The 24,469-nt window shown below is 51.1% G+C and overlaps 1 protein-coding gene across 5 annotated transcripts in view; it reads right to left on the bottom strand.

Annotated features, from left to right (window-relative positions):
• The window catches only part of B3GAT1 (beta-1,3-glucuronyltransferase 1), a 40,122-nt gene extending 15,900 nt beyond the window's left edge, over positions 1 to 24,222 (bottom strand). For 2 of the 5 annotated variants that reach the window (XM_038161508.1, XM_038161507.1), the window contains exons 1-3: positions 24,014 to 24,037; positions 1,245 to 1,362; positions 943 to 1,089 (exon numbers count right to left, since the gene is read on the bottom strand). In XM_038161508.1, the coding sequence (XP_038017436.1) occupies positions 943 to 1,089; positions 1,245 to 1,248 (151 nt within the window). In that variant the 5' untranslated portion in view covers positions 1,249 to 1,362; positions 24,014 to 24,037. Of the gene's footprint in view, positions 1 to 942; positions 1,090 to 1,227; positions 1,363 to 24,013 lie in introns of those variants that run through there. The other 3 variants (XM_038161511.1, XM_038161510.1, XM_038161509.1) reach the window with 3 other exon arrangements.
• Positions 24,223 to 24,469: the final 247 nt, after the last annotated feature.

A 24,469-nucleotide genomic window follows, 5' to 3' on the forward strand; every position in this document is an offset into this window, starting at 1 on the left:
TCCCTGCCCAAAGCCTCAGAGGTGGCAGTCAGGAGAAAGGGAAAACTGCTCAGGACTGACTGAACTTCCTGCAGCTCAAACTGCACATCAGAGTGTCCAGCAAAGGGATAAGCAGCAATGCAGGATGGGGACAAACACTGAAAGGGGAGAGAATCCCTCAGAGGGGATGAAAGGGTCCTGAAAATGAGCTGGCCTTCTTCCCCCAGACCAGCCTGCCCACAGCAGAAGGGCAGAACCAAGAAGGAAGGTGGCAGAAGGCAGTGTGGCTTCTTCCAGCCCCCAAGAGCCTTCATAGCCCTTAGATATTGCTGCTGTGCCAAGGACAGGACCAAACTGGGATGCCTCTGGCCACAAGGGTTCCCTCAGAACTTCCTGGAGCCCCTGATTTGGGCCAGGGCTGTATTTACTGCAGTGGGTGACAGGAGCGTGGAGTCAACTTCTCAGAGCACTTCAACTCCCACAGGCAGGTGAGATCTGCCTCTTGCCTTCTCCTTCAAGTGCAAGAGCACTGCTTTTCTGCTTTCCTTAAAAGTGCTCTCAGCCTCAGGTCTCCCAGAGCAGCTGCCTCGAGTGGCAGCTTTGTTTCCTCTGCTGTCTCTTTTGCAGCTTTCCTGCTGGAATAACTGTGTGTGCAGAGCGCTGCAGAGGCCAGCAGGGAGGGAGGGAATCCTCTCAGGGAACAAAGAGAAGCAGCACTCTGGGCTTAGGCCATAAAGAGCTCTCCAAGCGCAGCGAGCACATCCCATGGCGTGGAGTTGGATGCCTCTGAAGAACCCCTGGGAGCACTGGGCTGTTCCTACAGCAGCGGTGGGGAGGCTCCTGCATGGGCATGGTCTGGGAGCTGAGATGAGCATGGCTGCCATGGAGGAATGAAATGAGAGAGGAGATGAGGACGAAGGGGGGATGCACGGACTTGGCATGGGCTGGTTTGGTTTCTCTCACCCTTGTGCACTGCAAGCAGTGGAGCAATGGTGCTCTGGTGCCAGACGGTGATTAGCAGTGTCCAGGGCAGAACTATCAGCACGATAGCCAGGATGTCTCGTCTCTTCGGCATCTCCAAGACTGACTGGGCCCACAGCTCCTCATTACCTGACAGTGAAAACCCCAGAGACAGAACAGCAGAGCACACGGAGAACAGAAATAAATGGGCAGGAAGGAGCAAGGACAGAGAGAGAGAACGCGAGAGAGGGAGAGAGCAGCCAAGGCGACACGACTCGAGGGTCTTACCAGTGCTTACAACCCACCCATTGCAGAAGCAGGTTTGGAGAGGCCTCGGCTGCTGAGCCAGGAGCAGGAGGGCGCTTCTGCAGGGCACTGCTGGAGCTGCCAGCAGGAACCTCAGGGACTCATGTGGGAGGAAACCTGCAACACAGAGCAAAGGCCGGTAGGCACAGAAAGCACCAGAGCTCTCCTGAGAAGAGCAAACCCCACTGAGGCAGTGAGCAGCAGCAGTGTCCCACCCCTCCAGGGAGATGTCTCCTGCGTGTCCAGGGCCTTGCTTTCCCTTTGCATCCCCTTGTCAAGCAAGTCCCTGTTGTCAGGCGAGTGTCTGAGCAGTGTCTGAGCCATCCCAGTGGAACAGAACCCTCCCCTCCAGCCAGCCAAGCCCAGGGAAGGAGCAGAGCCTGCTGCAACCACAGCACTGCCTGACACATCAGCACATCCTGTCACCTGCCACATCCTTCCCTTGGCCAGGCAGAGCTCTCGGGGTGGCAGCACCTCTGCTCCTGGGCACAGAAATCCCATATTTTTCCTGATGCTTTAGGATTTCAGCTTTTCTATTTTCCATCTGTTTGTAACCCTGCAGTTCTTCAGTGCAGAACTCCAAACTCCACACACAGTGGGAGCTGCTGCTCCCCCATTTGGGGCAGACACAACAATTCCTCTCCAGCCTGGCAATCAAGGACCCCTCACTGCCTCAGGCCTGAGAGATGGGAACAAAAGGGAGTTTGGGGAGCAAACTTGGGGTCGATGACTTCATTAGCTGAAGCTGGAATTGGCAGATTCACCCCAAAATGCAAATGGACCAAACTTATAAAAGTGTGAAAATTTGTGAGTCCATTTTTGGGTGTAGCCCCTGGGGGGGCTTCATCTGCCCTAAATGTACCTGAAGGCCCTTCAACAAATAGAACTGCTTTTTATTCTCTTAATTTTGTCTGGCCTCTGTTTTGTACCTGAAGTCCCTTCAATAAATATAACCACTTTTTATTCCCTTAATTTTGCCTGTTTTAGCTAACCCTGGACAAAGGCATCATCCCCATCAGCACTCGCTCAGCTCAGCTCAGCTCAGCCCATCCTGCAGGCAGCTCCAACTCAGCCACTTTTAGCTCAGGCTTCCAGCAGCCAGCTCAGGTTGGCTCCCTCTCCGAGGTGCTGTGCCTGGAGTATATTAAAGTGCCACAACGGCTTAGTTTGATGCAACACGAGCACATACAAGATTTAAGCAGGCTGTATTTCATCCCCGAGCACAGCACTTAGCAGGGCTGCCGCGCACCGAGGGCAGTTTGCAAACACGGGTAGCAGTTTAGTGCTGCTGCTCCCATGTGGGGCCACGCATTAGAGGCTGCTAAAAGGGCTGCAGTGCAGGCAGGCAGAGCCCAGGGATGCTGCAGAGGGAGCAGGATGCTCTGGGAAAAGCACTGCTCTCCCACTGACAGTCATCTGGGAACTATCAGATCCCCTCCTTAATACTCCTCGAGTCTGGGCTCTTGGTGCCGTGGTACTTGTGGAAATATTTTCCCAGAGCTGGCTTTTTCTTGGGGGCAGACATGGAGAAATCCAGGTTCAGATCCCTGATTAGCCCAAATTGGATTGATCTGAGTTTCCCTTGGCCACTGGGCTGTAGAGCCAGCTCCCAGCTGAGCCCACTTGGAGTGAAATGGCTCCAAGAACTGACAGGTTTTTCCTCTAAAGGAATCTTGCAATCAAGCAATATTCAAGTGGCTGGACAGAACCTGGTTCTTCCAACTTAGCACTTCAGTCACAAAGGTATTTTACCAGGGAAAACAAGAGGGAAGGTGGTCGTAGGTTGGGCTTTGTCCTTGAAACTGTCATGTAAATGTCCCTCAACTGAAGTTTCAGTAAATAATTTCTTCTCCATGCATACAAAAACCCAAACTCATAGGAAAATTCCCAGCCAACTCTAGCAAACAGCCAGTTCCCCAGTCAGAGCTCTCCCATTTGTTTTCAGAATGGGTGAAAGCAGCTTCATTCAGACAGAATAAACCAGGGAGAAAGGGGAGGAATTATTCCAGCAAGCATCAGCTTTCTGCTGCATCCCTGTCCAGCTCTGGGAGCCAGAGAATTCCTGCTGGCCTCGATCTGCCAGAGCACAGTGCCCTGAGGAAAGAGCATCTGGCCTTGTCCCTGCTGTCCTTGTGGGGTTGCTGACTGTGCATGAACAGAGGACAAGGGGTGGTGGCATCCTTGGAATCCTCTGACAAAGCTGGAACAGGGCCCTTGAGCATCCCTGCAGGGCAGGGCCTAAGGGGCAGCGGGAAAGGCTGAACACCTTACCCAGGAAGGTGCCTTCCCCAGAAATGCACCCAGGAAAGGATTCTGCTGCTGGAGAGGGGGTGGGAGGAGGCAACAGCTAAAAAAGTCACTCAGAGCCCATTGTCAGCCCCTGGCAAGCTGCCACAGTGGGCTGGCATCACCAAATGCCCTGGGCAGCTTCCTCCAGGCACAGTGCCCCTACCTTAAAGCTGCCTTTTGCCTGCCTCCTGCCCATCCAGGCTCAATTCAGCCTCATCCCACGGGACAGGCTGAGCTTGCCATGATGGAAAATGGGCCCCTTTCTGCTGGGGTGCTGCTCTGCTTCCCAGCCCCTGAGCGCTGAGGACAGCGAGCAGCTCCAGTGATTGGTGCTTTGCTCTGATTATTTCCATTTGCTCTGGAGCATTCGGCAGCTCCCTGGTCACTCAGCTGTCTCTGTGGAGCTCCAGCTGCCCAGGGCCAGCACAGCCCACTGGTGGCCCAGCAGGGAGAGCTGCCAGGCACAGGGAATGTCCCAGTGCTCCCTTCCCTGTGCCCCCGGGGCTGGCTGAGCTCCCTTTGTGCCCTCGGCGCTCCTGGGCTGCAGGTGCCACTCGGATGCAGTGGCTGCAACCAATGTCCCCAAAGGGACACGAGCCCAGGGTGGGTCCCAGATGGCAGCGGGTGGCTGGCAGGGACATGGAGCCAGAGGCTGACCCCAGTTCTGGCCATGCTCTGCACCCCACGCTGCCCAGCAACATCCAGGGAGCACCACGGGCTCTGCTCTGCAGCGTTCCCTCACTGCTGATTCCTGAAGGGATTTGCTTTTATTGATGATCCTGCCTGAAGGACGTGGTGAGAATTCCTTTGGGGCAGCTGTGAGATCTCCATCCGGAGCATTCCAAGCTTCTCTCTCCACACCCTGATGCCACCGAGGGCCTCGGTGCAAGGTGACACCGGCTCTCAGTGTCACAAAGCCACGCTCCCCTCTCATCTCATGCCAAAGCTGCCAAAGGTGAAATCCATTTCCTCCTGTGAACAACATCAGCCAGGAATTACATGGCAGCCTGTGATTTTACACTGCTGGTGATCACAGCCCAGGACAGAGGGCTTGCCCTAAATCCCAAAATTCCCTTGTTGCCAAAACCTGACGATGATTTCTGTTGCTGTTTGTGGCACAAGAGAAAAACTGGTCTGGGAAAAATGATGCTCCTTTCAAGGCGTTCACTCCACCCCTTCCCCATCATAACAGCACTCTCCTTTTCTCACTGAAATTGTTTGAAACAAAACCTGCTTCATTCAGGTTGTCACTTTTAAACTTCTCCTATCCCCTCTCCTCCAGGGAAATGAAGGAGGAGGAACAAATTTAAACATCAATTAAAACAATCAAACTCTAGTTTCCATTACAGAAAGTATCCTGCCTTTTTTTTTTTTTCCTTCACTTTTGAAAAGTGATGTGCAAGCCACAAATGCAAGTGATTTTAGGGTTACAGTACTCCTAAAACAAAGGAGTTGTGCACGGTTTTGGGAAGAATTGGGTGCCATGTGATGAAAGAGTTCCCCGTCCTCCGGCAGAGGGCAATGGTGTCGAGGAATGACAATATGGAAAGGGCACTGATCTAATAAAAAAAGCTTTAATAAATCCTGCAGCCACGTGTTAGTAACATGCTGGATTATTAAACACTGAAGGTTCTTTTTTTAAATCAAGTTAATTGGCATCAGCTCTGACACTTGCCATAGGAACGAGTGATTTGATCTGCAACCTTTATAGTCAGTTTTACCTTCATTCCTCCTCTGGGGCTGCTCAGCCCCAGTGTCATTAATCCTTGGTTTGCCCACACTGAAGAGAAGTGATTTAGAAAATGTTAAACTAAAGAAAGGCTTGATTTGAATTTGTACCTATACATCTTACTGGAGTAAAAACATTGTCTAGATGTGAAAAAAAACACACCCAGAAAAATCCCCAAACAAACGTAGCAAACACTTCTTTTGTTGTGCTCCAAGCAAGCCAGGAAATAATAAACAGATGCTGCCAAAATCTGCAACAAAAGCTTTGCAAAGAAAATAAACACTCACACTTCAGGAGATTCTCACCAAAAGCTTTTCCCTCCCAAAATCTGAAATCAGGGCTCCTTTCACTTTTGATCCCTGCTGAAAAATGATGCTGGAGTGGCACAAGCCAGAGTTGGTCCCTCTGCTCTTCCCACCTCAACCCACGAGCCCTGTGACCCCAAAACCCTTCTGAATTCACCCCCCAGCTCAGGCAGGTAGAGAAATCAGCCCTGGGGATGTGAGAGCAGAGATGCCCTGCCCACTTCCCAGAGGGGGAAACTGAGGCACGGGGTGGTCACAGCACAGCAGACACTGGGGACAAGGCTGGGTCAGGACAAGGGGCCAGACTGGATGGGGTTGGGAACAACCTGGGACAGAGGGAGGCGTCCCTGCCCATGGGAGGGGATAGGACTGGATGAGATTTAAGTTCCTTTCAACCCAAACCAGCCAGGAATTTCGGGATTCTGCAGCAGCTCTGAGCTCCAGGTGCTCCACACTCATCCCCGCTCCTTCCTTTCCACACTGCTTGGCAGGGAATGGGCATTCCAAGCCTCTGTCTAAGATTTTGGGTATTTGGCAGAAGAGGCTTGTAAAGCACAGGCTAAAAATAAAGGTAGTAATAAAAGCCTCTTGCTCGTTAATTACTCTGTAAGCCATTACTGCCTAAAAACCCCATAACTTTAATGGGGGCTATTATAAGTATAGTAGCAAAACTGTGCAGCTAATTAGTGTTTAGTTATTAAGCAGAACATAGCCAGAACTGAGTAATGAGCACACAGAATTGCTGCTTCTTGGAGGATTTAATCAGGGGTGGTGTCTTCAAGCTCAGATTCTCCTGATGCAGGGGACAAAAGGACAGAGGATTTTCAGGTCAGCCCTTCCAGGCAGCTCTGAGGGGGAACGGCCATCCCTGAGCTGATCAGTGCAGCACAAACCTTGGACTGCAAGTCAACAAAGGGAAGGAGAATGATCAGAAATGTTTCAGGTCTCCAGAAGAATCCTTCCAGCTGGAGGAGACCTGGATTCATCCATGAGAATCCAAATTTTGGAGCCAATGCTGCAATGGAAGGTGAGGGTTTGCATCACCTCTTCACGCAGCATTTGTTTCCTCTTTTAAAAATTGAAACAATTCCTATGGCCAGAATACAGAAATAATGCATTCTTCTTTTTATGTTTTTTTACTTGGTTGGGTTTTTTTGGTTGGGTTTTTTTTTTGTTTGGTTGGTTTTTTTTGTTTTTGTTTTTGGTTTTTTTTAGATTTCAGAAACCCAGAGATACTGGAAAAGCCTGCTAAGGAAGCTCAGCTTCTGGAGGCTGTTTTTTCCCTCAGTATTTTCTCCAGCTTCACCTACAAACCCCTTGCCTTGGCTACAGAGCCATTCCTTGTGTTTCCCAAGCTGCCACAGAAACTGAGGCACAAAATTCCCCTGACCTTGCAACAGCTGAGGCAAAACCCAACCCACCCTTCCCTTCTAGCCTGAGCCCTGGTGCCACAAATGGGATCAAGAACACTGATTATCTCCCAGAAAAAAAATAAAAAATTAACCAAGCTCCTCAGAACAACACTTAAATTTTAAAGCAAGCATGAGTAAAGTGGATCAAGGGAGCTCAACACAAGCGCAATTAGCTGCTGGAACTTATTGCCACAGGATACTGAGAAGAACAAGAACTTAACAGGATTCCAAAAAGGATTAGTTGTGTATGTGAATAAACTGCATATCCAGAATTAGAATGAACCACCCACCAGTTTGGAAAACATAAAACCCCTTGAGTTTCAGAGCTTCAGCCAAATTTTAGCAAGCGTCAGAAACTTTCTCTTCTCCAGATTAATCCCCCCTGCATGGTAGAATCAGGACAGGAGCTGTGGTGGCACTGCTCTTATGCTGTGACACACTCCCAGGGTTCCGCTGCTTCCAACAGCAAGGTGCATCTCCTAGGAAAGCTTGAAAATATTGGATTTATTGTCCTAAATGTGTCTGTTTTCCTGGACAGGCTCTCACATTGCAGTCATCACCACAGTGCCCAAGCACTGGCCAGATTTCTCCTTAACCACAGGCACTGCACTTCCTCTCCTTGCTGCTGCAAAGGGATCTTTTCCAGGGCTGGAAAAGGCAGGAAACCTTTTATGAAATGATTTTGGAAAGGGCTGACCCAGGGCTTTGCAACCTTCTTGTGCCAAGGAAAGCAGGAGCAAAAAATGTGTCAGACACACTTGGCAGCAGCAGTGGTGAGGCTGCTGTGGGTCCTGGGTGCTGGCACAGCCTCACCAGGGAACGGCACCAGTTTTAGGGACCCTTTCTGCTTCCAGGTGTGAGAAATGCTCCTCACTCCCAAAAATTGGAAAGGTTTATTAAAACCTTATCAAAAATACAACAGCAGGCTGAAGAGAGAAAATATTACAGAGCTGGGAAGCTGGAGCAGAGGATTTTCCCCACCAGGTGCTCACCCACACAATGGAGGTTTCACCTTTTAACCCTTTAGCCCCTCCCAAAGTTCTGTCCATCCACTCCTTCTCTATCCAGGGGTGGAGATCACTGCCTTAAATCCTGACTGGAGGTCAGGTGCTGCCATGGTAACAATGCCACCCTCCCGAATGTCCCAAACCCGGGGCACCCCCTGATGACAACACAAGGGGAGTAAAACACAACTATAAATCTCTATAACTAGTTGTATATATATAAAATCTATATAGTTATTATATAGAAAGTTATAAATAGTTATAATAGTTATATATAATAGTTATATATAGTCTAGTTATATATAATCTATATAACTATAAACCTGTAAGACTTCTCTTAACATATACATAATATTTGCCTTTCAATTGTGAGAGTCAACCGTGCCATTCCGCTCTGCTCTGCCAGGATTGGCAACACCAGGAAAGCTGTGCCCTGACTCAGGGGTGGGATGAGGAAGCCTCTCCTGCCCCCAGTCCTCCCTGATGAAGGGCTGCGCCTCACACGTGGTTTTTAAGAAGCGTCTCTCCCAAGATGAAAAGCTGTTTGACTTACAGCCCAGTCCTAAAATAGAAAGGCACTGGGAGTTGCTTTGCTTTGGGAAAAGTTGGTGGATTTTTGTTAAGGTTGCTCGTGGGTGAACGCTGGGGAAATGCTCCAACAATTAGCTCGTTTAAGGGTTTTTCCATCCAGTTCTCCTCATCTGGTGACACAACACACCTCGAGCTGTCCCCTCTGCGCAGCCCAGACCACATCAGCACTGCCAGCATCAGACACATTCCCAGGCTCTCCATTTCCACCTCTGTGCTCTGCACTGCAGCAAGTGTTTGTGCACTGCTGACTCCCATGGATCTCAAAAAGTGACATTAACAAAGGATGACCCAATTTCAACGAGATCGGGCTAAATTCCACAGCTCCATAATAGGCTTTGCATATGCTTTGTCCAAGGGCTTTGAGGGCAGGAGCTGCCACGTGACACCTCCTGGGAGCAGGTGGCAGGTCACAGTGACCAAACCTCACTTTTCCAGAGGAAAAGCCTCACCTTTCCAATCTGCAGGCCAGCAAACTGCCTTTTTCCAGGATGTGCAAGGCTGAATCATTGAGCCAAATGTGTCAAGCCTTTCCTTTCCTTTCCTTTCCTTTCCTTTCCTTTCCTTTCCTTTCCTTTCCTTTCCTTTCCTTTCCTTTCCTTTCCTTTCCTTTCCTTTCCTTTCCTTTCCTTTCCTTTCCTTTCCTTTCTTTCCTTTTCCCTTCCTTTTCCTTTCCCCCCTGTACCCAAGGAAGCCTAACAAGCCAAACCAGCAGAACACAACAATGAAAGGAGGCAGGCTGGCACTCACTGATGCTGGATTAAGGATTCCACCACCTCCACCACCCCACAGCTTGTGCTGGTGATGGCTGAGAGAAGCCCCAGGCTTTTATACCCTGTGTGAATTATTGGTGGGGGATTCTGTGGGTAGCCCTGGGCTGGTGGGACACGCTGGGAGCAGCCTCCCCTCACGCTGGCACCTGGGAAAGTTCACAAATCCAACCCTCAGACAGGAAGAGTTGTGCCCAGCCAGCCACAAGGGCTCAATTTATCTCCCAATTCCCAAAATTCCCAATTGCAGACCTGGAGGTGAGACTGCTCTCCTCCCACACCCAGTGCCAGGGGGGCACAGCAGGGTGGGACCCATCACCTGGCAGCAGCAGCAGCCCCACAGCCATCAGCACTCACTTTTAATTAAAGAGCTCTTCCCTACCCCTGGAAGAAAATAAATCTTGCTCTATTTAAAAGGAGTTATTAATAACCTGATTCTAATGTATAAAAGAAAAGGGGAGAAAGAAGCTCGCAGGGCTGTGAGCAAGTTCGCCCTCTCCCACTGCAGAAAGCCACCACTGAGTTCTCTAAACACCTTAAAAAGAGATTTAGTTCTTAAAAACATGATTATTCTCTTTTCAATAGCTAACATCAAATAACTTAAAGGTGTTTTTTTTCCAAAAAAACCCCCATGAAGGCATCCAATTTCTCCATCACTTTTGGAAACAGCAGCAGCTGCTGCAGGCACCAGTCCCTGAAGACAGAGGTGAAGCAGAAACTGCTTTGCAGGAGCTGTGGCCGCAGTGCAATGTGCGGGCTGGGAGGTGCTCCAGGCAGGCAGGCAGGAGCTTCCCTGCCCTGGTAGCAGAGAAAGGCTGCTCCTGCCTGGGGGAGGCAGAGTGCTCCTGGCAGGGCTGGGAATTCCCAGCCAGCATCGCCTCCCTGCTCCTCCCCAGAGCTCAGAGCTGGGGCAGCCTGAAGGAGCTGCTGTGATGGTCAGAAGCACCGAGAGCAGCCACGCTGGGAATTTCACCTGAGCAGTCTCTGGATTTCATATTTAAATTCCTGCCTTATTCCAAACCACCTTTCCACTGCAGAGCTGCCAAGGCTCCCAGGGTAACTGCTGCCCCCCGAGCCACTTGTCCCCTCCTGTCCCAGCAACACCAGAGCACATCCCAGCACTGCAGGAACAGATTCATGGCACAGCAGTGCCAGTCACAGTGATGCCTTAGGATCTTAGCTTTTGTATTTTTCATCTATTTGAAATAGATGATATTATATCTTATGTATTATTATTATTATTATATTATTGTTGTTGTTGTTGTTGTTGTTGTTGTTGTATTTTCCATCTATCTGTAACCCTGCAGTTCTTTAGTGCAGAACTCCAAACTCCACACACAGTGGGAGCTGCTGCTCCCCCATTTGGGGCAGACACAACAATTCCTCTCCAGCCTGGCAATCAAGGACCCCTCACTGCCTCAGGCCCCAGAGATGGGAACAAAAGAGAGTTGGGGCAGCAAACTTGGGGTCAATGCCTTCATTAGCTGAAGCTGGAATTGGCAGATTGACCCCAAAATGCAAATGGACCAAATATATAAAAGTGTGAAAATTTGTGAGTCCATTTTTGGGTGTAGCCCCTGGGGGGGCTTTGTCTGCCCCCAATGTACCTGAAGGCTCTTCAATAAATAGAACTGCTTTTTATTCTCTTTATTTTGTCTGGCCTCTGTTTTTAGGCAGCCCAAAAAGGCACCAACAGGAGTGTTCCCAGCAGGTTTTCACTCCCGTGGCCTTTCAGGAAACTCCAGCAGAGCTCACCTTGGCACTCAGAGCTCCCAGCTCAGCAGCTGGACAAGAAATCAGCCACTACATCAGCTTAGAGAGAAAATTCCCAGCTCCCATCCCCGTTAGATGGCTCTTTTAAAGGGATGAGGCTCAAATCCTGATCCTGCTCAGTGCTGGGTGCCCACACAGCAGTCACTAATGGGACTGAGGAATTAACATTGATTCTTTGATGCCATAGCGTGGAAAGGGAAGCGGGGGGGGGGGAATTTGGCATGATTAAGCAGATGCCTAACTATAATTCAGCAGCTTGCAGCACAATCAATTGGTGCTTGCAGTCCTGCAGTCCTGCAGTCCATTAGTGCGGCCACAAACCTACACACCCTGCTTGGAAGGTCATTTTTAAATGGTCTCCTGTGTGGATTTTTACTCGCTGCCCAAATTCTGAGCCTGCTGGGCCTGCTCAAAGGACACAGGGCTCCACGAGGTGCTCTCATCATCCTTTGCTCACCAGCTCTCTCCCAGGGAACATGAACTGGGAACCTTTGACATGTCAGTGGTGCCTCAGGTTTAGCTTTTCTATTTTCACATTCTGTGCTGCTTTACTGTGTGGGGCTGGGTTCACATCAGGGGATGCTGAGCTCTCTGCACAGAGCAGGGAGACAAAACAATTCCTGCTCCAGCTGGGCACCAAGGACAAATGATCCAAAGCTCAGCCCAGGAGCACAAACAGCGTGGGCTGAGGAGAGGAAAACAAGCAGGGTGGGAGTGCCTGGGCTAAAGCTGGAACGGGACAATGAACTGCAAGGTGCAAATGGAGCAGAGCTGATCCAAGGGAGAGACCCCGGGAGCGCTCGTGCATTTTGGGACCATTTGGGTTCATCTTGGGTGCAGCCCTGGCTGGGCTCTTGTGCTGCCCAAGGTGCATCCATGGAGGCCTTTGAATAAATCCCTGCTTTATTCTCTAGCTCTGCCCAGCCTCTGCTCTAGGCCAGCCTGCACAGGGCATCACCAGGATACCCTGGCCCATTCCATTTGAGAGGTGTTTGGCAGGGAACCATTCCTTCTCTTCCACCAGCACAAACTCCCCTGTGCCAATCCAATAAACCCGGAGCTGTTCCAGCACTGCCCGAGGAAATGGGATTTGGCTCTTAGAGGGAGAGGCACAGGATGAATGTGCTGATTTGTCCAGCTTCCAACCCCAGCCTGGTTCTGACTCTGCCTTCCCTGTGGCTGAGTTATTTTGGCTCAGCTCACCTCAGCCTGCCCTGGAGGTGAGATGGAAATAGCTGCCCACTTTTGGCCAGGAATCTCAGGGCTCAGGGAGCTCAGGGGCTGAGCACAGCCATGGCACAGGCACCAACGCTGGCAGAGCCCAGCTCTCACCAATCCTATGGCCTGGAAAAGGTTATTTCTCCTGAATTTAGAATCACTCAAGGTCCAAGCCCATCCAGATCTTCTGAATGAGAAACGGAGGAGCCAAACTGGTGCCTTAGGATTTCAGCTTTTCTATTTTCCATCTGTTTGTAACCCTGCAGTTCTTTAGTGCAGAGCTCCAAACTCCACACACAGTGGGAGCTGCTGCTCCCCCATTTGGGGCAGACACAACAATTCCTCTCCAGCCTGGCAATCAAGGACCCCTCACTGCCTCAGGCCTGAGAGATGGGAACAAAAGGGAGTTGGGGGAGCAAACTTGGGGTCAATGCCTTCATTAGCTGAAGCTGGAATTGGCAGATTCACCCCAAAATGCAAATGGACCAAACTTATAAAAGTGTGAAAATTTGTGAGTCCATTTTTGGGTGTAGCCCCTGGGGGGCTTTGTCTGCCCTAAATGTACCTGAAGGCCCTTCAATAAATAGAACTGCTTTTTATTCTCTTTATTTTGCCTGGCCTCTGTTTTAGGAAGCCCCAAAAAGGCATCAAAGCAGAAGCTGGAGACAGAATGAAGCTGAGCATTGCACACCTCATAACTCAGTGAGTATGAGATTGTCACAGGAAGAAAAGCATCCCTAAGTGCTGTCCCCCTGCCAGCACCACTCCCCAGCCCCTGCCCTTCCCAGGAGCATCCTGAGCCCTTGGAAAAACTTGTCCTGCTTGGCCAAGCACCATCCTGCTACCAAATACTCCCCCAGAGAGTCTCAGCTGCAGGGAACTCTGCTCTCCAGGTGGCTGAGGGCACACAGCCCTCACCTGACACAGCCAGAGCTGCCCAGGGACACCCAGACTCCCCTGCAGGCTTTGCTTGCAAGGTGAGGTGCCAGATGAGCCCTTGGGGAGCTCTGAGGAGCCGGGGGGGGTTTGTAAGGGCTGCTCTAAGAATACTGTAATCATGCAGTAATTATGGCACATCTCAAATCAACCCGGCAAATCACAGCGTTATTATTATTACCACTGTCACCAGCCCTGCCTGGCAGAGATCAGGCCCTGCCCAAGGAGGGAGCAGGGCTAAGGGAACATCCCCAGAGCTCCAGCTCACTCCTTTCAGGGCTGCCCAACCCACACCCCACCAGCCTGGCAGCTCCCTCCTTCCTAGGACCACGTCTGTACTTCCCTCAGCTGCATCTCAAGGTACCACACGTAATTAGTCAGGTTGATTTTACCTTTTTTTTTTAATTAAACAACTATCTTCAAGCACAAGAGCAGCCCTTGTGATTTGATTGGAGCTGTCAGTCTTTCAAATGTCATTCCTATAGATGACTAATCTTTAAAAACATGAGTTACTAAGCTCATTGACTCAGTTGATAATGAGCCAGAGCAGAAATGATGGTTGAGACCGAGAGGGAGGAAGCAGAGCTGCATGGGCTCTGAAGGGGCTGCATGGGGCCACTCTGCACCTCGAGGGTCTGGGGCTTCCTGGGAAACGCTGGCTATAGAAATGGGGATGTGGCACATCAGGGAGGAATCTGGGCACTCCTGGTCCTCCCAGTCGCTGTCATGCTGACAAAAGAGAGGATTTTCTGTCTGTGCTGGTTCTCAGCACAGAGTGAAGCCATTGCTTCCCATTCTGCCTCTGGAACGGGATTCCCTGACTCCCTGATCCCCCTTTCCCACATCCAGCCAGTGTAGCACAGCTTTGGGAAGCACCCCAAGCTTTAGAAGCTGGAAGTGTCCCACAGCACGAGCAGCAGAGGGGGCACGTGCTGATCCCATCCCACTTTTGGATTGTTCCCCACTCCACAGGCTCTGTGCCCAGCCTGGGCCCAGCCCTGCAGGGCTCCCACTCTGCTCTGTACAGGATAACCCAGGCTCTCAGGAGAGTTATTTATTAACTCTGATCCTCTTGCCTTTAGAGCCTTCTGGAACGAGGTAAACGGGGCTGCCAGGCAAGGCAGGAACAGTGCTGGCAGCATTTTCAGAAGACAAACGGGTGGAAAGAAGGAGGTGCACGTGTGGGGTGACAGCTTCAGGAGACTGCCACCAATCCTTTGCCATCAGCAGCTTCACAGCTGTCACATTTCCCAAAGCCAAGGGACAGTGGCAGGGACAGAGCTCAGGTGCCCCTGCTCCCCTGCCAGTACAAAACCCCCAAACCAGGGCCAGATTTATGGTGTGCAGCATTTCCCTGAGCCCAGCACCTGACAGCAATTCCTGCATCCTCTCAATGCCACAGCCCCCACAAAGGGCAGAAATTGGCAGCTCCCCCTCCTCCCCTCCTTTGGGCTTTATTTATAGAAAGGCACCTTTTATTGCCATTTTCCCTCTTTCCTGAGGCCAGCCCGCCAGGCTGGAGGCAGAGACACAATCTCCACCTGCAGGATCCAGGCAGATCCCCCTTGCTGCTGGGGGATTCCTCTCAGAGTGGCTTTATTCACAGCTGTGCCTGCCAGGCCCCTTCTCTGTGCTCCTCTCTGAACTCTGGCTGCTTGCACTTGGGAGAATTTCAGAGTTAAAAGGACTAATAACAGAATAACTAACTGCAGGGGAGATGAGGCTTCAAACTGGGCCACCCAAGAGGGAGCTGAGCTCTCACCACACTGCTTCCCAGTCTCAGAGTTGTCCTCTTCCACACAGCTTCCAACCCATCTTTTCAATACTCCCCATTTCAGCGCTCGTAATTTTTTGTCCCCACTAAAAATCATGTCAGGAATGATGCTCCTTGACGTGACAAACACAAGACAACACTTCCAAAGCCTCGCAGAAGGTCACTCCAGGAGCTGCACGCTCTGGGAAGATGAATATGTCCGAGTCATGCCTGCTGAATGTGACACTATTATAAGGAAGACACTGGAAGAATTATTCATCAGTAGTGACTTTTGTGGCTCCAATCTCCTTAACCAGCTGCTGTCCATCCAAGTGGATCAGAGCCCATCGGAATAAACCCTGGGCTGTCCCTACCAGCCCACATCACCCAGAGCAGCCTCCCCTGGAGCTCTGCATCCCTGCAGCCTCCTCGGGAGCCAGGCATGGCAGGAGGGAAGGAATATTCCTGCATCTCCAGGGTGCTCTTTTCTGAGTTCCCAGATGTCGGGAGGAATTCAGAATCTGACTCCATGTTCTTAGAAGGCTAATTTATTATTTCATGATATTATATTGTATTAAAGAATCCTATACTAAACTATACTAAAGAATATAGAGAGAATGCAGACAGAAGGCTACAAAGAATGATCATGAAAACTTGTGACTCCTTCCAGAGTCCCAACACAGCCTGACCCTGACTGGTCATTAAGTTTAAACAACTCACATGAAACCAATCAAACAATGACCAGTTGGTAAACAATGTCCAAACACATTCCAAAGCAGCAAAACACGGGAGAAGCGAATCAGATAATGATCTGTTTTCATTTTTCTCTGAGGCTTCTCAGCTTCCCAGGAGAAGAATCCTGGCGAAGGGATTTTCCAGAAAATGTGACGGTGACACTCCAGGGCTGCAGGGAGCAGGCAGACAGTGCCACAAGCTGGCTGGCAGCCTTTCAAAGGTGGCAGGCTTGTGCCAGATTATCCTTCCCTCTCTCCCAAATTAGAAGCAGAGCGTGCCACTAGAAAGTCAGGTGAAAGCTGTCTCTCAAGGAAGAGAGAGGCTGCCTCTCACAGCGTCCTGCTGATCTGAGCACAGCCAAAAATCCCCACAGCTCTCAGGTGCAGCCTCTGGGCTGTCCCAAACCTGCCTGGGCAGGCATGGCCTGGGTTGCTGACCTGCAGCATAAACTGTGCCGGGATTTATTCACAGCACCTGTGGGTTAAACATGGTTCTCCCGTCACGGACACAGCCACAGGAAGCCCCTCTTGGAGGCAGAGAAATGGCAAATATTTGCAAATGCTTTTAAAATAAAAATTTAAATAATAAATTAGGATTTTTAAAATTCTGCAAACGACAAATATTCACCTTCCCCAGCCCCAGAGCCCAAGCTGGGCAGTGCTGTAGTGCACTAATAATATATAGTACATATATAATATGTATATGTATAATACATATATAATGTAATAGATAATGTAATACATATATACATGTGTGTATATATATGTATGGAATGTATATAATATACAATAGTATATACTCTATATATAAAATATATTTTATATGTAATATATATAATGTAATATAATGTAATGCATATATAATGTAATTATATATAATATACAATATTATATACATTATATATACATTATATAATACTATATATATACATGATATAATATATTTTTATGTAAATACGCACTTATATACTCCTGCTGACTGCAGAGGACACACAAACACCAGCCAGGCCCCCTCTCTGCCTCAGTCACTCACATTCACACCCAAACATCACCTCTGCCCCTCTTCCAGCCCCCAGCCAGCTCCCAGTTCAGCCCAGGGCTGCCTCAGTCCCTGTGCCTCCCTCCTGCAGCCACCCAGCCCCCTGCCAGCTCTGCCTCTCAGCAACCATCACGTGCATCTATTATTCAGGAGAAATATCAAGTTATTCATGAGCCAAAACAGTCTCCAGGTACTGCGCCCAGCCTGATAAAATCCCTTGTGTTGGCTGCTCCGTTCCCAGCCTGAGCTCAGGGAGAGAAGAGGGGATCTCCCTGGATCCCTCATTTTGGGGGGATTTATGGTTATTCTGTGAGGGACAGGAGGAGCAGCCCTGCCAGCCTCCCGCTCATCACCGCCCGATGTCCCTCAGGGTCCCTCAGCTCCTGCCTGCTCCACAGAGTCCAGCCTGGCCCCTGGGCTGCACTGACAGCTCCCCACGGGCACAGAGGGCACAGAGGGCACGGGCAGGGACCAACCACAGAGCAGGGGACACCCAGCCCCACAGAGCAGCTCCTGCTTCCCTCCATCCAGATGCGGTGGTGAGGATTTACCCCAGCTAATCCCTGCTCTGGGCTGGACCCAGTGAAACACCCTGGACGATTTCTGTCAGCATTGCCCCTCATCCACACGGGCAGGAAATCCAGCCAGGGCTGCTGCTCCCGTGCTGGTGCCACAAACGGGGCAGGAGGGCGGGAGCAGGGTGGGACACGGAGCTCTGTGTGTGTCTCACTGCACCGTGAGCACCCACAGCCCTCCTAAAAACACAAAACACTCCGGTGCACACCACAAAAAACACTAAATCCTGCACTGGAGCACCCAGCAATGCTGCAGCACGCTGGTGTGCTTCTGCTGTGCAGGGAGGGCCTTGGGGAAATGATTCCACAAGAATAATTCACACCACAGGACTGTAGGGTGGGGTTTGGGTTTTTTTTTGTTGTTTTTGTTTGTTTTGTTCTTGTTTTGGTTTTTTGTTTGTTTGGTTTGGTTTTGTCCTTTTTTGTTTTTGTTTGTTTGTTTGTTTTGGTTCTTTTTTTTGTTGCTTTTGTTTTGGTTTTGGTTGTTTTTAATGGGTGGATGAGGCTGACATGAGCTGAAGCTGGACAAAGCTGCCTTGGATTCACTGGTCTCAGCATCGTTCCAGGTTTACTTTCTGTCACAATCTCTGGGATCCAGCTGGCAAAAACATAGGAGATCACACAGCCTGTGGGGCCAGGGCAGTGTCACCCCCCCAGCCTTTGCTTTTGCTGCCTAAAAAGCAGGAGCCCCCCAAGGACATTGGGTCCTGGCCCTCACAGAGCCACCTCTGTGAAGAGAAATCCATTGGGACACATTTCCTCTTCAGCTGTTGGAGCTGCTCAACAGCTGGAAAATACAAAGGGTGAAATCCAAGGAGCTCAGCCAGAACTCCCAGGTGGAATTTTACAGCCAGGTCCAAGGGGACGTGACCCAGGCACCCACCTGTCACTGTCATATTTTTGGGAAAAATCCCCTTGCCCAGGATTCTTCTGAGAAGCTGAGAAGCCTCAGAGAAAAAGGAAAACAATAATGATCTCATTTGCTTCTCCTGTGTTTTGCTGCTTTGGAATGTGGTTGGAGTTGTTTACCCACAGGTGATTGTTTCATTGGTTTCATGTGAATTGTTTTCACTCTTTGACCAATCAGTGCCAAGCTGTATCAGACTCTGGAGAGAGTCACGAGTTTCATTATTATCTTTTTAGCCTTGTGTCTGTATCCTTTCTGTATTCTTTAGTATAGTTTAGTGTTCTTTAATATAATATAGATCATAAAATAATAAATCAGCCTTCTGAGAACATGGAGTCAGATTCATCATTCCGTCCTAGTCTGGGGGACCCAGCAAATACTGCACCCAGCCACTGGCACCCACACCCCCTCCAGCAGCCCCACTCCCTCACAGCAGCACAGCAGAGCATCTCAGCCCCTGCTTGGTGCCACCAGGACAAGAATCTGGACCATGCAAACCCCAACTTACCCAAAGTGAGATCCCTGTCTCCTTGATGGCCACAGGAGTGCTGCTTTTTATTCACTGAGAGCCCGAGCGGGCCCCAAATCACGCTGGCATTATGTTATGATAATGCTGGAAGTATTATAAATGCTCTGTGTGCCAGACAAATCCTGGAGCAGGCTTCCAAATCCCCTCCAAATCCCCTCTTGTGTCTCCACATTCATCCATTCATGAAAGGCAGAGCACAGCCTCAGCATCCATCCTTCTGCTCTGGGCTCTTTCCAGCTCAATGGAAGGTGAGGCAGACTCGGGGTGTTTCTCCTGGATTAGCCTTTTTGTTTTTTGGGTTTTTTTTGCCTCTCAGGTGCCAAATGTGCAGAGGAACCTGCAGGGCATTTAGGAATGATGTCCAGCAAGGAGACTGAGAGAAATCCCGTGGCTCTGTCTCCTGTCAGAGAGTGAAGTGTTCCTCACTGTTCTGCTCCCTGCAAGGCCACAGGAGCAGGGAGGTCCCCTCAGCAGAGCTGCCTGTCTTTATTCTCTTTGCAAACAACAAGGAGAGTTTATTTGGTTTATTTTAGGAGAATTCCTTTAGATCAGATGAGCTTCACCCTGGAAATTCCTATTTTTCTTTACAGCTGAACCACCTGAGGCAACACCCCAATCTTCAGAACACTGAGGCAAAGGGTTCCCCACCTTTTGGGGGTGAGCAGACTTCTCCCTCTGAGCCACAGCTTTCAACTCCCTCTCCACTGCTCTTCAAGAACAGCACAAAAATCCCTAGACAGAAGCTTAGCTCATGTCCTGGCTTTAGGAAAACAGCTCAGATGCAGGCAGGAGGGGGATCGTGAGCATTTCCTATTTATTCTGCTGTCACAGCCAGGCATATCGTGTTGTGCTGGCCATGGCTCACAGGGAGAGCAGAGCTGGAGGGATTTCAGAGGCACCACTGCAGCTGGGAAATTGCTTCAAGGCTCTGTGGTACCCGGGCAGGGCAGGAACAACTGCTCAGGGCTGGGCAGGGGGCAGGAACTCACTTCCAGGATGGAAAAATGGGTGTGGAAGTGTGCTCCAAGGTGTATTCCTGACCAGAACTGTGCAGGGGGAAGGAGCTCTACCAGGATGGAAAAAATGGATGTGGAAGTGTGCTCCAAGGCGTATTCCTGACCAGAACTGTGCAGAATGAAGAAACTCACTTCCAGGATGGAAATAAATGGGTGTGGAAGTGTGCTCCAAGGGGTTTTACTGCCCAGGAATCATTTTCTGAGCCTGTGAACAACATCTTTTGGGAAGTGACACTTGGTACAACCAAAAAACCCCCAGAGGGAGAGGGATGAGGGTAGGAGGAGGGCTGAACTGGCTAAATCTCTGGGACAGAGCACTGAGAGCAGGATGTGCTCCCCAGCACTGAGAGCTCTTTGCCCACTCTGTCATTCCCTGGGGATGTGGAGTTCCCACCACAGCTGGAACAGGATGTATTCCACAGTGACTCACACTCCATGACACTGACAGCCCTCGGGGCTGGTCCTTGGGTCTCCAGCAGGAGATGGAGATGAATTATGGGCCCCACGCCATGATCTCTGCTCAGCAAATCCCTCGTCAGCTCCTGGAGGTGATGGCCAACCCAAACAGAAAATGTCAAGGAAAGCAGGAGGAAAAGGGAGAGTCCATCCTCACCCTTCAGCCCTCCTGCTTGGCGTGGGTCACTCCTCCTGCCACCACAGCAGCAAAGCACGAGCAGGTGGCTGATTCAGGATCTTCACAGGCAGAACACGAGCAGACAACACATCACAGAGCAAAAGGACCCAGAGAGCAGCACTGCAGAGGCACCTTCCAAGGACATTGACCCCAGAAGAAGCTTTGCCTTGGGGTGGGTTGAAGCCGATGCCTCAGGTTTAGCTTTTCTATTTTCTGTGCTGCTTTAGTGTGTGGGGCTGAGAGTCACATTATGGGATGGTGAGCTCTGCACAGAGCAGGGAGACAAAACAATTCCTGCTCCAGCTGGGCACCAAGGACAAATGATCCAAACCTCAGCCCAGGAGCACAAACAGCGTGGGCTGGAGAGAGAAAAACAAGCAGGATGGGAGTGCCTGGGCTAAAGCTGGAACGGGACAATGAACTGCAAGGTGCAAATGGAGCAGAGCTGATCCAAGGGAGAGACTCCGGGAGCGCTCGTGCATTTTGGGGCCATTTGGGTTCATCTTGGGTGCAGCCCTGGCTGGGCTCTTGTGCTGCTCAAGGTGCATCCATGGAGGAGATCCTTTGAATAAATCCCTGCTTTGTTCTGTAACTCTGTCCAGCCTCTGCTCTAGGCCAGTCTGCACAAGGCATCAGTTTCAGGACACAAGACATCAAAGCTCCACCAAATGCTCCTCCAGCTAAACACAACTCACTGCTGCAGCCCACTGAACTTTTCGAGGCAGGAAATGAAGGCCTGCAGGAAAAGTGGAGGGTGAGGAAGCCACTGAGGGCATGGCCACAGAGGAAGATGCTGACCAAGGCTTGCTGCATCCCCAGAAGTCAGGGATCTTGCTGAAAAGCAGCCCTGGAATCCGGGCAGTCTCTGGCACTGCTCAACCCTGCCAGAGAAAATGCACAGAAATGCAAGAAAGGACCCCATCCTGTCCTCCTCTGGATTCAGATCTGCCCACTGGGTTTTGTTGGAGGAAAAATTGCTTTTTTTGCACAAACTTTTTTTTTTTTTTTTTTTTTTGAGCCGGTAGAACTAGAACAAGGGCAAGAGAGAACAAAATCATCTCAAAAGGCAAGTCTGCAAAACCCACTGAAAGATGAAATGCAACATTTGCCCTGGTGTCCCTTTTTAAGACAGATCTTGTCATTTCCCAAGGCTTGTGCTGTGGCAACAGGAGAGGGCTGGAAGAGATTGAAGGGGCAGATGCCCTGTTTTGGGTTCAGAAAGCAGCATTTGGGCAGGGAACAGCCAGCTTTGGCCAAGGGCAGAGCGTGTGCTCACACTTCGGTCCTGGAGGGATTCTTGGTGAGCTCTGGCCAGATCTCCCCGAGGGTTGCCAGGAGGATGCAGCGGGGCTGAGCATGCTGAAACCCCAGCAGCCCTGCACTCTGGAGGCACCCAGAGCTCTCCTGGCCTCCAGAGGTGCACAACTGCAGAGAAACCCCAGAAAGATGCACCACAAACAGGCAGGGAAGAGGAAATCCAGCATCCCTGAGCTTGGCTGGGCTCTGGAGGCACTGCACTGGTGAGGACACAGGCACTGTGACACAGACAAGGTGACAGCCCCTGCCAGGGCTGGGGCACTTTGTTCACTCTGAGCAACCCAGGAAACTTTGGGAAGCCAGGTGGGAAAGCTCTCCCCCTCTCCTCTTGGGGACTCTTGCACTGAGGGAGACCCTCATGGAGACCCTCTGGATTTTCCATCCCAGAGAAGCCAAACGTGAGGCTTGTGTCCCCTGTTCTGCACCCTGCTGGGACAGCCAGCTCCCACTGAAGCTGTCAGGGCGCTGCTGGGATCACCTGAGCATTTCCCCAGGAATGCACATGGAGGGGTGCAGGAAGGGATTTGTAATCCAGCTGGAATGGGAAAGTACTCAGAGCCAACATCTGACTGCATGTTTCATCCTCTGCCTTCCCCACACCCACGAATATTCAAACAAGAAAATAAAATTATTGATCAGCTGCCTTCCCATTATAGCAGCAGCCACTGTCCTGCTGGCTTTGGCCATTTCCAAAGCCCCTACCACAGAATTAACCCTCCTGGGAGAAATACTCTTCCTAATTCTTGAATTCCTTCACCAGAACATCATCTACATTCCTTGAGGCTGGCACAGAAACCAGAGTCTGGAGTTTCACACAGAAAGAAGGTATTTTCCCCACCGTTTCCCCAGTGCCTCCATTTTCCTTTCCACACCCTTTCGGTCCTGTCTCTGCCAGGTAAGCCAAGAGATCCCAGCCCTTGTGACCTTCCAGCCAAACCTTGGTGAATCCACCCACTGAGGTGGATGCTGAGGGACACCAACAATCCAAGTGTGTGCAGAGCAGTGCAAGAGACTCCAGAGTGTCTGCCAGTGCCTCACACTGGGCCACAAACTCCCTGAATGCTCCAGCAGGCTCTTCCACACACTGATGGCACTCTGGGGCTCAGGATGTGTTTGCACCAGTGGGGACTTCTGGGACACGTCAATATTTCAGTAATCAAAGCAAATGCTTCCTAACCCCGTGCCAGGAGCCATCCAGCAGCCCCTGGAGGCAAGGGGAGGAGGGGGATGTGGCAGACAGCACGGAGCAAATGGATGTTGCAGCAGCACGATCCTGCCCAAGGCAGCGAGGGATGGCCAGGCAAGAGCTCTGCTCGCCGGGAATAACTGGGCAGGGGCTCTACAGCTGCAAACATCGGGCTCTCCTCGTGGCTTTCCCGAACATCTGGCTAAAGACACCTCCCAGCACTGTGTGAAGTTGTGCTGTGTGCTCTGACTGAGAGAAATTCGGAGTTTCACGGTCAGAGACCCAGGAACTGAGTCAGACAGAGGCCCAGCAGGGAGAGGAAAGCATCATTTGTGGGCAGCTTCATTGATCAGCACTGACTTTCTCCCTCACAACCACTGTTTTTCATCCCCTCCCACTCCCACTCCGCACCACAACACAGAGATGCCTCCTCAGACGGCAAAGCCTTGCTCAGCCATCTCCTGTTCCCCCAGAAGACAGCACTTGGGAAGCTTTTTCCCTTGAAGCAGCCTCAAAGTTGGCTCTCAGCACTGCTGGCACGAATGAAAGCGATTTCAGTTCCCCCTCCTCCTGAATCCCATCCCTCTCCGGTGCCAAGAAAAGGCAGAGGATGACCAAGGGAGGGGAAAAGCAACTCCGGGTGGCCTCTCACCTCCCTCCCCTAATTGTGCACGGATGCTCGGAAGGGTGCGGGGCCACTGAGGTCCCCGAGAGCCCGAGGGGAGCCCCGGGGCAGCGCAGGGTTGGGAGGGCGATGCCGGGAGCTCCTGGAGGCGAGACACGGGCGCATCTCCCCTAAGGCAGGCAGCGTTCCCCGGGGAAAGCAGCTCGGTGTCCTCAGGCAAAGGGGGGGCAAAGTGATCTCCAGCACTGCAGCCCCCGGGACCCGCTCTGCGTCCTCTCAATGCGCTGGGAGGGGTGGGAAGAATAGCTCCGAGCGTCTCCTGCTTCCTCCCATGCCCTGCCCGCTGCATCCACGCATCCACACACCCTGTGCATGAAGGATCTGTGTCCTGCTCGCCTCAGCCATGCAGCGAGAGGAGGCAAGAGTTACCTGATTCGAACAGCCGGAGCCGCCTTCTCTCTCCATCGTGGCCGGGAAGCTGCTCCCATTCATGCTCTAATCCCTGGGAACAGAGGCACGATTCAAAGCGGCTCTTCGCCCATGCGAGCGGGCTCCCCCAGCAACCTCCGCCTCCTTCTCTCCCCCCTTTTCTCCTCGTTTGTTGCGTCCGGCTTTGTGGTGGTTTTCTCGCTTTGTTTGGGGTTTTTTAAAAAATGTTCTCTTTCTTAATCCAGGCAGCAAGCACGGCGCTGCCTCATCGCATCCCTGCCCGCGTTCCACTCGCCCAGAAACAGCCTCGGAGAGCTCCTCGCTCCTGCTCCGGCGCCGCCAGCTCCGGCTCGCAGCTCTGCCTTCTGCAGCGTGGCGTTCGGGGAAGAAAGAGCGAGAGAGGGAGGGAGCGAGCAAACAGGGAGGAGGAGGAGGAGGAGGAAGAGGAGGAGGAGG

This window comes from Motacilla alba, chromosome 24 (assembly GCF_015832195.1).
Source record: "Motacilla alba alba isolate MOTALB_02 chromosome 24, Motacilla_alba_V1.0_pri, whole genome shotgun sequence".
NCBI classification, from domain to species: domain Eukaryota; kingdom Metazoa; phylum Chordata; class Aves; order Passeriformes; family Motacillidae; genus Motacilla; species Motacilla alba.